Raw genomic sequence first — 12,060 nt, 5'->3', positions numbered from 1 at the left:
TGCTTTCTGCCCTTGAACAGCGAAACAACACAGTAAACAGCCTGTATACTTTGTTTGTACTCAGTGGAGTCAAGATGAAGCCTTGCTTGATGAGATTTTATTTTTGCAGCTGAATGGTATTGGCTCTTACATTGGATATAGTTCTGAAAAGCAGATTTGGTTGGTGGTATGAGTTCAGTTTAACAGTGCAATCTGTCCCATGCTTTTGTTTTGCAGTCAGCGAAGATACGGCACCTCCCCACATTCCTCACCATTTCTTTACTGCGCTTCAATTTTGATTTTACCAAGTGCGAACGTTACAAGGAAACAGGATGTTACTCCTTTCCAGTCAGGCTGGACATGCGGCCTTTCTGTGAGCAGGTGGGTCACCGTTTCTGCTTCACTTTTAACAGGTTCAAGGTCATCTTGAATGCAGTTGACTCTGTTGATTGCTGCAGTGTTTTCTCCATGGATGGTTTAAAAAAAAATCTATTTTTTGCCTAGATAAGTTGAAAGGAAGCATGTATTTCAGACAAAAGGATATCATAACCCAAATGCCAATATTGCCTGTGAGGCTCAGTGAATTTATGTAGTGAGTACTGATTAAGTACCTCCCGACCACACCACCTCCTGTTCTAGGAGGTTTCCGGTTTGCTTGCTGGTCTGTGTTGTTAGCTGATTGTAGTTGGAACAGCAATAGAATCTCGACAGCTGGCCTCACTGCGTGTGGGCATCAGAACCTGGTCCTTTGAGGCTGACAACCAGCTGGGTAACTTGCATGAATAAATAAGCAATTGGATTTGTTGCTATGATATGAAGACAATCACCATATCTTGACTTTATTCTCCCTTTTGGAGTTGGTCACGTGTATCTGCCTTTAATCATCCACAAGGCAGAATGTTGAGATTAGGTATTGTGAACATGTAGAAAGATGCAGCTATGTCCTTAGACTGTGATGTGGGTGCAGACTTGTGTTCTGAGGTTTCACTGAGGTTGGTGCAGCCACAGCCTCAGATCAGATTGAAAAACAGAAATTGCTAGAGAAAAGGTTGTTTGACTGAAGAATGGCAGTTGCGTGTAGATTATAGAATTAAAAATTTTTATAAAGGTAAAACATACTGACTATCTTCAATGGAAGTGTTATTGGTGTAATTATTAACAGTGACAGCGGCATCCTGTGCTACAGCTGTGTTCGCATTTTTGAAGTGGCATGATTACACCACATCCAAGGTTAATTATGGTTCCTATTTATGTTAATCCTGTAATAGAGTTTTCAATACTCAGTGTTAAATTGTTTAAAAATAGAGTGGGAAACCAAGACCAGAAGGATGTTAAAGCTGTTTTTTTTCCTTAATGCATATTGACTGATGAGACTTTCACACTGAACAGCAGGTTAATGGTGCTACATATCAACTTTGCAGTTAACATAGAAACATCAAAGATAGGAGCAGGCGTAGGTCATTCATTGAGCTCGGTTGGCTGGTTTGCAATACAGAGTGGTGGCAACAGTGCTGGTTCAATTTCCACTCTGGTTGAGGTTATCATGAAGGACTGCCCTTCCCAATCTCTTCCCCCTACCTAAGGCATGATGATCCTGGGGTTAAACCACAAGAAGTTGTCTTATGAAAAAGCAGCCCAGTGGTTCTGTAGGACCACAGCATCTTCACCTTTTACTTTTGGTAGGACTTCTACCTTAAATAGTATGTGATGTGCTATTTAAATAAATAGGGGCAAGGTAGCTTATAAACTTTGTTGTTATGCACAGCCAGTTTTGTTTTTTTCAAAGGAACTGATATCTTAACTTCTTTTGTAGTAAGTCAGGCTATTCAACATGGAGCGAGGCCTGCACAGTACTTTCCACGCTGTAGCCTTCTCTTCTACATGTGCAACTTTGACTCGAATATCTGTGACTCCGTTCCCCAGTATTCCATCTGCCTTGGGGCTCCGCGCTATCCTGGTCGGAAGTGAAGTTGCAAAAGCTTTTCTAAACTGAAAAAACAAGAAAACTTCTGGAGCAAATGGAATCTCTGAATACAGAGAATGTGTTTGCCTAGTACAACTATCCAACCTAATTTTGCTCATCTATGACGAAGCGCACTTACTGTGAGAATCTGAGGGACTGTACCTGGGAATGGAGGCAGGCCAAATTTTAGTAACTAATGAAAAATATTTCTGCTGTTTGTCAGAGGGAAAATTACTGCTAGGATCTTCCTCACCTGCCTCCAGGCAGTGGTTAAGGCACTCCTTCCAGAGTTGCACTGTAATTTTTCGCAATCAAAAAATACCTCAAAAAGATATAATCTTTGCTTCATGGCAAATTTGAGAAATGCAAAGAACAGCACCTATTGCTGTACATACCCACTTCTTTCAATTCTGTGAAGCCTTTGACTGTCCACCGTGAAAACCAATAGAGTACACACCTTAAAATTGGCTGTTTTTACAAAGTCGCCGCCAGCTTCTACCTACTCCATGATGACATGCAATCTATCAGTCTTAACACTGAACCAGTGGCAGTCCCTCCTTCAGTGACATGAACAATGCAAATCGAACTATTTCAGGCGAGAAACTGTTCAAACAGTGCTGCCTTCAATTATGAAGTCAAAATCATTCCAATCTTGATCATAGAGTTTCAGTATGCAGATGATGCACATGTGGACACTCAGAAACTGTGCTCATGTCATCGTTGACTCTTTTTGAAAGCAAATGAAGATCCTCATCCAATCAACTCCCATAGGAAAACATCTCACTCATTTGATTAAGATAATGTGTGATGCCCTACAAAATTAGTCAGTTTTCTTTATTATGAAAGCCTCCTCTCAGCATGGGCAGATGTAGACAAGAAAATTCATCATTGTCTCCAATTTTCCAGCTTGCCCTTCAGCCAGTCGGGGAAAAGAATACTTGAAGACCAGGCTTTCAAACCCAAGACTGAATTATATGGTTGGATTGGTGTGTGATTTCTGAGCTGCTTTATGCTTTGGAAACTTGGATAATCTGCAACAGGAATTTTAAAGCAGTGAAGAAGTATCCCCATCTTTGCATGATCCTCTAAATTAGTTGTCAAGAAAGGGAACAGTATATTCTCACAAGCCATCATGCCTAGTATTATTTATTCATTTTTAATGGGATGTGGGCATCGCTGGTTGGCCAGCATTTATTGCCCGTTCCTAGTTGCCCTTGAGAAGGTGAGTGGTGAGCTTCCTTCTTGATGCTGCAGTCCACCTGCTGTGAGTTAATCCACAATGCCCTTAGGGAGGGAATTCCAGGATTTTGATTCTTATTGAGGCAACTAATCACAAAACCAATTCTTCTGGACCAGACATGACATTCCACGCTTGACCCCAGACTTCTGAAGCAATTATTCTATTCAAGACTCTGTTGTGGTAAGAGATTCTTAAAACAGCAGAAACACTTCAAAGATGCTTTGAGGGCATCGCTAAAGAGGTCAAGCATAATTGCTGATCATGAAAGTCCTCACAAGTGACCTGCTAAAATGAGGAAATCTAATTTAGGCTCTGACGTTGGATTTTGTCAGGAATTTATGGAGACAAAATTGAGGCACTGGAGGGAGCACAGAAACCTCCTAAAACCCATCTACCCTATTCTTCACGGATCACTTGCTCCAAGTGTGGTAGAGTGCAAAACTGAATTACCATTATCAACCACCTCCAGAAACCATAGATCTGGTGTGGGTTACCCTTAATCCAAGCTACTGCCTAAGAGAGTTTGAACAAAAGAATATAATTCTAACTCCATATAACTGCTATGTTGACTGAGTCACTTTGAAACATCCTGAGGGATGTGAAAGGCACTACATTAATGCAAGTTCTTAATTTCTCAGGAAGATTTTGACCACAATGATTTGATATGCCATTCATTCACAATGGAAGGAGAAAACTATGGGTTTTGTTTCAAATTAAGGCATAAAATGGTTTGAAGTGTTTGATACAAAGAAAATTTTAATCTATGAACTCTTAAATTCCTTCCCTAATCTCTGCCTCTGCACATTTCTCACCTTTAAAATATTCCTCAAGATCTGCTCCTTTAACTTAAGCAATTAGTCACCTGTTTTAATGTTGCCTGGTGGCATGATTTCTCTGAATTCTTAAGATATGTTAGGGCATGTTACAGCATTAAAAATACTTAATTAATCACATTGCTATAATAAATAATTTCTACTGTTGAAAATCTCTTCACCTTCCTTGTTTTGCTTTATAGGATAATCTCCCAGATTCTGAATATGAGTATGATCTTTTTTCTGTAATCATCCACAAAGGAGGCTGTTATGGAGGGCATTACCATGCATACATCAAAGATATTGATCAACTGGGCACCTGGTTCTCTCTAGTGAGTCAATTATATATTAAAAAAAACTTCTTGCTGCACTTCAGGTATTTCTTAGTGTTAATAAATGTCTCTAACCTTTTGGCTTAAAATAGATATTTATCCCAAGAAACATGTGTCTTTGTTTTAGTTGTTTTGACTAAGATTTTAAAAAATAACTTTGATTATTTTACTTGTGACTCATGACATCTCTTGAGTGTGTAGCCATAGTGTCATTGTTCTGCCAACCATCAGTATGGTCTATCCAGCAGTTTGTCTGTAATATTCCAGATTATTGTCTCCTAGACATCTGCGATAGTGTTTTACTTCTAGTTGGATGGAACTTTTAAATAAAAATAGTTCCTGTAGAAAGGGCGATTTTGGAAATAAGTGAGCCCATGCCCTCAGATTGGTTGTTAAATGTGGTCAAAGTTTTAGTCCCTTTTTGTAAGAATAGTCATAAATTGAACCCTTCTTGCCAACCATTTAGATGATTGTTGGTCTGAACCTCTGCCATTGACCCAGCTTTTTCTCCCTACTTTTTGACAACCTTATGTGACAAAAATCAATTGATCTTAGCCTTGATAATTTCAGTTGACACAGGACACACTGTATTTAGTGAGCACTGTATTTTGAGAATTGCACTGCCTTTTCTATGAAAAAGGGCTTCCTGATTTGACTCCTTGAGTACCTAACTCAAATATAAAGATAATGCACTTATTCATGACTTCCCTGTCAGAATAATAATTTCTTCATCCCATTATCATTTGAAAATCCCATTATCATTTTAAATTGAATCACCTGTCAACCTTGTAAGCTTAGCTTAATGTAACGCAAGTTTTGGGGGTCTTGTGGTGCGGTGGATTCAAGTGCCTACCTCCTCCAAAGGTACGTCATTACAACTCTGAACACATCGATTACAAATATCTGCAAATAGATTTCAGCAACAGATCCTCATACATGTACACATTACGCATGGTGCCATTTTGATGATTCAGTATTGTATCTTCTCCAAGACCAGTATTTATTTTCGTAAGGTGCTGTGCACAAAACCCAACTCAGTGCTTCAGGTGGGGCTTGACCAAGACTCTGAATAACTGAAGCATTAATTCCTCATTTTTGTATCTAATCCTTTTGAAATAGAGGTCTTCATTAGCCATTTAAATTATTGTTGTATTTGTGAACAACAGGGGCATTTAAATTATTTTGCTTTGCTGTAGTTCCTAATCTTTCACCATTCAGAAAATGTTTTAGTCTGATTTCTCAACTTCAAAGAAGGTTACTGTATTACGCTCCCATGTTAAACTCCATCTGTCATCATTTCATCTACACACAAACTGTTTGTGGTCCTTTGCAAACTTCTTGCTCCAATCTATACAATTTGCTGTACCTGCTGACTTTGTGTCACCTACAAACAGATTTGCAGCTCCCTATTTCTTCATCTTGTCTTTTTCATTTATATGATGAAAAGCTGAGGCTCTAATGCCATAGTGCCTCCATGGGTACACCATGTCTCGCATATTGACAATCATAAGCTATTTCCATTTATCCTTAACTCTCTGTTTCCTACCTTCCAATCAGTTACTGACTCACATGACAAGGTTACTGTCAATTTCATGAATTACCTCTTTTTGTTCATTTAAGGCAAAGCCTTTTCAAATGTCTTCTCGATGTTGAAATTGGCAGAATGCTTAATTGCTCCCCTATCTACCTTGCTCATAATTACCCTCAAAAGAAATTTCGGATAAATCGGTTGGATGTGACGTAGACTTTACCCATCTATGACGTGTTTTCATTGGTTATTATTTGTTTAATTGGTGAGGAACCCTAGACCTCAACTTTAGTCTGTAAATGAGTGAGCCAAAGTCTTGCACTCTATCTTGCATAACTTCAATTAATTTTCCCATAACTGATGCGAAACTTACAGGTCCATTTTTCTCTGTTTCCTCCTTTCTATACTGTTCTAAGTTAAAGCCTGCTATTTTGAATGTTTTAATCCAAAGGCATAACTTCTGAACCTAGAGAGCTTTGAGTAAGTCATCCGCAATTTCCTTATGTGTTTCTTTTTATACCCTCATTTCAGTATTTTCCCAGTAATTCATATCATGTCCAGTTAAAGAGCCAGTGACCGCTTGTAGCTAGAATGTGCTTTTCTTTATAGGATGAGCAGATGACGGTAGTCAACTTACCAAAAGATTCAACAAATCAAGACCACTTGCTGGAATTGGGGGATCCTGTAGAAATCCTGAAAGCTATTTTAGTGCAGGTATTGTATTCAACAAGGATATCCTTGTGGTTTATATCATAACTATTCATAGCCTATTGCACTGTGAGACACTCAATTTGTTGATCTATTACCGTAATGATCCAAGATGTGAAAACATGAATACACATCAGCTCCAAAGTAAGATGTCAAATCTTATTTGATAACACTCATGTTAACTATTTTAAAGGTACTATATAAAAGTAAGTTGTTGTACAAAACTCCTCTAGGCTCCAACATCTAAGTCAGGCTAAATTGATTAGATAAATTACTAACGATGCTGGAATCTGAACTACAAACAAAAAGTGCTGGAGATCACAGCAGATCAGGCAGTATCCGTGGAGAGAAAGCAAGCTAATGTTTCGAATGTAGATGATTCTTGATCAGAGATTCATCACCTTTCACTTCAGCTCTGTTGAAGAGTCACCTAGACTCCAAATGTTAGATTTTGTGATTGTGTGGAGTTGGTTGAAGCAGCCAGTCGATTGGCTGAATGCCTTTTTTCAGTGTTTTGACTGGGTAATCTCCTGAGATTTTTTTGGCATAAATTTCATGTTGTGTAATAGTTCACTCTCATAGTCTGTATTAGGTGCTTCACAAATGTCTTTGTCTTGGAGTTAACTGGTAACTTGAGAAATTAAACTGTCATTGATGCTTCCTGCTCTGTACCTCAGCTGAGTGACTTGCAGCAGCTAAATAACTACCTTTCCAACTGGAGTTTTAGTAACTAAGATAGCGAGGACTATTTTGCTGATGCTGTCCTGATGGACTTAACAATATGCTGGAACTATTAGTACTTTTAAGATACCTTGCTCTATCGTATTCCTGTCTCTGTTCGCATTTAGGTGGGTGCTGATGGCGTACTGGTAGATCAATTGGGCCAAAAATTGCTGGAGAAAGTTGGTGTTGCATGGAACAAAAGATACCGCAAGCAACATGGACCTTTAAGGAAGGTAGGGGACTACACAATGCGATTTATTTTACTTCATTCAGGAAATGTGGCCTTCAATAGCTGGGCCAGTATTAATTGCCCATCCCTACTTGAGAAGGTAGAGGTTAACTGTCATTTTAAACACATGGAGTTCAATTGGGATAGGTACACACACACACTGCTGTTAGGGATGGAGTTCCAAAATTTTGACCCAATAACAATGAAGAAGCCGTGATATATTTTCAAATCAGAATGGAAAGTGTGTAGGGGAGGATCTTGCTGGCAGTAGTAATGTCATAAATCTACTACCCCGACATTCAAAATGATGGTGGCTGTGAGTTTGAAAGGTGCTGTCTGAAGAGTTTTGGTGAATTTTTGTGCATCTTGTGTATGGTACACACTGGTGCTAATCAAGGTCACTTATGGAGGGAGTGAACATTTGTGGATATAGACTTATCAAACAGGCTGCTTTGTGTCAGTTGTGTTGCGTTTCTTCCGTGTTACTGGATCTGCATGTATGCAGGCAGGCAGGGAGTATTCCATCACACTCGTGACTTGTGTCTTGCAGAAAGTGTGCAGGCTGTGGGGAGTCAGCAGCTGAGTTACTTGCTGTGTGGGATTCCTAGCCCATGACCCCCTCTTGTAACCACTGTATTTATATGGCTAGTCCAGTTCAGTTTCTGGTCAATGACAACTATCAGGTTGCTATTAATGGGTGATTTGGTCATGGTAATGCTATTAAATAACAAAGGTTAGATTCTCACTTGTCTTGCTAGACCTGTTTTTGTGGCCATGGACTATTTCAGTATTTGAGGACTTGTGCATAGTGTTGAACATTGTAGAATTAGCAACACACATCTTCTTGATATCAAGGTTAGTCATTGTCTCTTCACCTTTGGAGTTCACCTTTTTAATGCATGTTTGGACCATTGGCTGTAACGAGGCTAGGAACTGGGTGGACCTGGCAGAATCCAACTTGAGCATGAATGAAATGTTATTATTGAGGTAACACTGCCGATGACACTTGCATCGTTTGCTGATGATTTGTGAATAGACTGATGCAATAATGTTTGGTCAGAGTGGATTTATTCTTTTTGTGGACAGGGCAAGCATGGGCAGTTTACCATCTTGCTGGGTAGATGCCACTGTTTGGGCTGCAATTCAATTTGCTGTGGTGGGACTAGTCTTCGAAACATTAGCCTGGATCTTTGGATTACTGTTCCAGAGATAATACCACTAAAACACAGCCTTTCCCAGATAAGCTGTTACCTCAGCTGGCCTGCCTGCTCAATTTTAATGCTGCTCTGTGATTGTTCTAAAGTTCTATTATACTCTTCTCCCTTTTCTTTCAGTTTCTGGAGAGTCATCCTGATGTGTTTCTGCTCAAAGCAGATGGAACACGAGTTGCTGTAAAACAGGTTGGCCATGACTGTTTGGGGCAACAGCCCAACAAATCCAAAATCAGGAAAGCACAGACAGAAAATTGCAAAGCCAGCACCTCGCATGCTGACAAGACGGAAACACACTCCAAGATACCAGCTTCTGAAGTACATTGGTTTGATTTTGATGATACCCAAGTACGGCCTATCCAAGAGAAAGACATTGAGAAGCAATTTGAGGGCAAGGAGTGCGCCTACATGCTGTTTTATAGAAAATCTCAACTACAGCGACCAGCAGAGGGTACGGTAAATCAAATGTTCAATTAAACTGCAGTAGGATTTGGGGATGATGTGAGATAATAATGGGTGTCAGCCAGTTTCTTCGGGAACTGAGCAATTTTTAATTCTTGTTGATTCTCTGAAACTGCATACCGCTCCTACCAAATACTGTGTTCCTTGGCTATCAACTCCATCTCTTTCTTTGACAACTGCCTCAGGCTGGATGGACTGTTGAAATCCTATCATATTTGACCCTGATACAAACCCTCCAAGCATCCATCTGTATCATCACCAAGTGCGTTTATTTCCATCACAGTAATATTGCCTAACTCCATTCTTGCCTCAGCTCATCTACTGATGATTTCTTGTTCTTTCATGTCTTTGTTATCTCAATTCTTGATTACTTGATTGTACTCCTGACCAGCCTCCTACTTTCCACTCTGCAGAAACTTGAACCCATCCATCTGCTGCCCATGTCCAAACTCGCACTAAATCCTGTTAACTCATCAACCTAAATGGATCTCTGCACTTCTCTAATCTTCAGTGATATCTTGCTGTATTTATTTTTGACTAACAATATGCAGTTGACTTCCACTCATTAATGTGCTTATACATGATTGATCACAATCCTGCTGTCTGTTGATAGAGAATGTGATCTTTATGGGGCTAATTATTCATGTAGTGATAGCGCATTTAATGCCTCAATTACTAAAACTAAAATGATCACTTTGCACTGCAGCATGCCTGTGGGATTTTCATGAGCCTCCAAAATACTAGCAGAACATTGCCAAGTTCACCATTAATTGAGCAAAACTGCAACATTGTCAAAACTTGTTTTTTAACCCCTTCTGTGTGTTAAAATAAAAATGGGTTCAGGTGCATCCTAATAATCATGCAAGGTTTAGTTAGAATTGATGCAGAGAGAGAATGTTTCCTCATATGTGGAATTCCATAACTAGGCTCCATTGATAGAGGTTAGTCACTAAGAAATCCAAAAGGGATTTAGCAGAGTTGACCCAGATTGGTAGTTTCTGTCATCTCGTGATAATGTAATGTGAGTCATTAATTTTTTTTGTCCCCCAAGTAAAACATTAAGTTTGTTCCGTTTTTACATGTTCCTATAGCTCGAGGAAACTCGAGGTACAAAGTACCTCCTGACTTGCTGGAAGAGATAGCCAACCTGGATGCCAGTCTTCAAAAACAAAGGTACTCTCTGCAGAAATGTGAAGTAGAGTTGTGTTCTAAGAGATGCCTGCTTGGAATCAAACTGTAAGCTTTTTACTAATAATTTTATATTGGACATTACAACCAAACAAATGACAAAAATTGCAAACCAAATTCAGCAATGTGGAGTTGTACAGTAAGGGAGAATACTAAAGAACAGCGTAAGGAAATAAACAGTGAGGAAGCAATCCATGGTCTTACTTGTTGATCAGCACTATTATATTCATTGAATGATTACCCACCAAGTATAGGTTTGAATAAGCCTAAATTTCACAGGCACAAGAGAATAATTCTGAAATATAGATCATATTCAAGTCCAAGTTTGAGAAGTAAGTGAACATCTTGCTAATTCATTTCATTACCAGTCCCTTCCACTGACGTTTAAAAATTATTATGGAGAAAAGTTAAAATAAATGGATGCCAATTGACTTCAAGTGGCCATTAATCATTTGATCTAATTATGATTGAAAAATTAAGGAAGACATTTACAGCTTTATCCAGAGATACAGACCACTGTTGTTTTTCCTTTTACTATAAGCTTAGTAAATATAACAGTTCATTTAACTGCAAAACCAATCTTTCTAGCAGTGAGTGTTGTTACAAAAACATTGATCATGTCCTAAAACAGATGGCTTGTAATTGTGCTATGTTTAAATTTATTTTTTGTTTCAATTTCCATGTAAGAATGCAGTTGCAGCCTTCAAAAATTTTAACAAATTGTAGTGATTCTGAGTCATTCTGTCATTTGGCTGAGTTCCTAGTAATACACAATGTTTAATCATTTCCATTGAAATCGACTTCGCTCTTTATTTTTATCTTCAAGGTGAGTTTTATAATATTCAGACTGCAGTGTTGAGCTGAATAGTCACATGGCAGCAGGAGATTAACTGAGTGCCATTTTATTGGTCCTGAGTCCAAGCACCTTGTCAGACTACTGTCTCTGCATTTGCAATGGTGGGCAGAACAGGATGTCTGCGGGCCAAAGAAAAAAATGTGAAAGAATAGCTGACTGGTATCTCCACTGAGAGAAGTAGGCAGCGCTGAAATAAAAGGTGTTCGAAATAGATGGTGTCATGGAAAGGTTCACAGGGTGGAACACACCAAAAAAAAGACCAGAACAGCAATGGTCCCTTCTCCACGAGAATAAATCCTACCTTGAATGAACCCCTTTTGCCTTGCAACTCCCTAATATAGACCTTTACTGCAACCTTTGGTGGCATTTGACCTTCCACTGAGGTGCAGTCTCTGAAGCATTCCCTGGACTCCCAACATGAGGACTGTGTGCAATGCTGTTAAAATTCCAGCACTCAAAAAATACCCATAATAAATGCCCTGCTTGTTTGCTGAACTGTGTGGGAGAGGGTTGCTGATTTAAATGTATCTCACCTGAAGGCACATGCTTGAACGTGGGACTATGTCAGAGAACCATGTAGAAAGTGTGTACTGCTTTCTTAGCCATTCACACCTCTAACTATGCTGTTACAAGATTAGGAAAATCTTCTGGTGCATTTATTCCTCCTCCCCTTGAACAGCATGATTATATTGACACCACAGTTTAATTTTGTTAAATTTTCAGGCTCACCAGAAAATTCTCCCAAAATCTAAGGTCAAATCGTTATCTTTTAATGAAGTGAAAATTTAAAAAGTCAACTTTTTGATCTCTAGGGCAATCTGAATATGGA

General features: G+C 39.1%; 1 protein-coding gene across 1 annotated transcript in view; it reads left to right on the top strand.

Moving 5' to 3' along the window:
- The window catches only part of usp40 (ubiquitin specific peptidase 40), a 137,197-nt gene that overhangs the window by 46,946 nt on the left and 78,191 nt on the right, over positions 1-12,060 (top strand). The window contains exons 7-12 of the mRNA XM_060827614.1: positions 217-360; positions 4,198-4,326; positions 6,464-6,568; positions 7,411-7,518; positions 8,849-9,176; positions 10,279-10,360. Of these exons, the coding sequence (XP_060683597.1) occupies positions 217-360; positions 4,198-4,326; positions 6,464-6,568; positions 7,411-7,518; positions 8,849-9,176; positions 10,279-10,360 (896 nt within the window). The remainder of the gene's footprint in view (positions 1-216; positions 361-4,197; positions 4,327-6,463; positions 6,569-7,410; positions 7,519-8,848; positions 9,177-10,278; positions 10,361-12,060) is intronic.

This window comes from Hemiscyllium ocellatum, chromosome 7, assembly GCF_020745735.1.
Source record: "Hemiscyllium ocellatum isolate sHemOce1 chromosome 7, sHemOce1.pat.X.cur, whole genome shotgun sequence".
In the NCBI taxonomy this organism is placed as follows: Eukaryota; Metazoa; Chordata; class Chondrichthyes; order Orectolobiformes; family Hemiscylliidae; genus Hemiscyllium; species Hemiscyllium ocellatum.
This window is presented reverse-complemented; position numbering and strand designations above follow the sequence as displayed.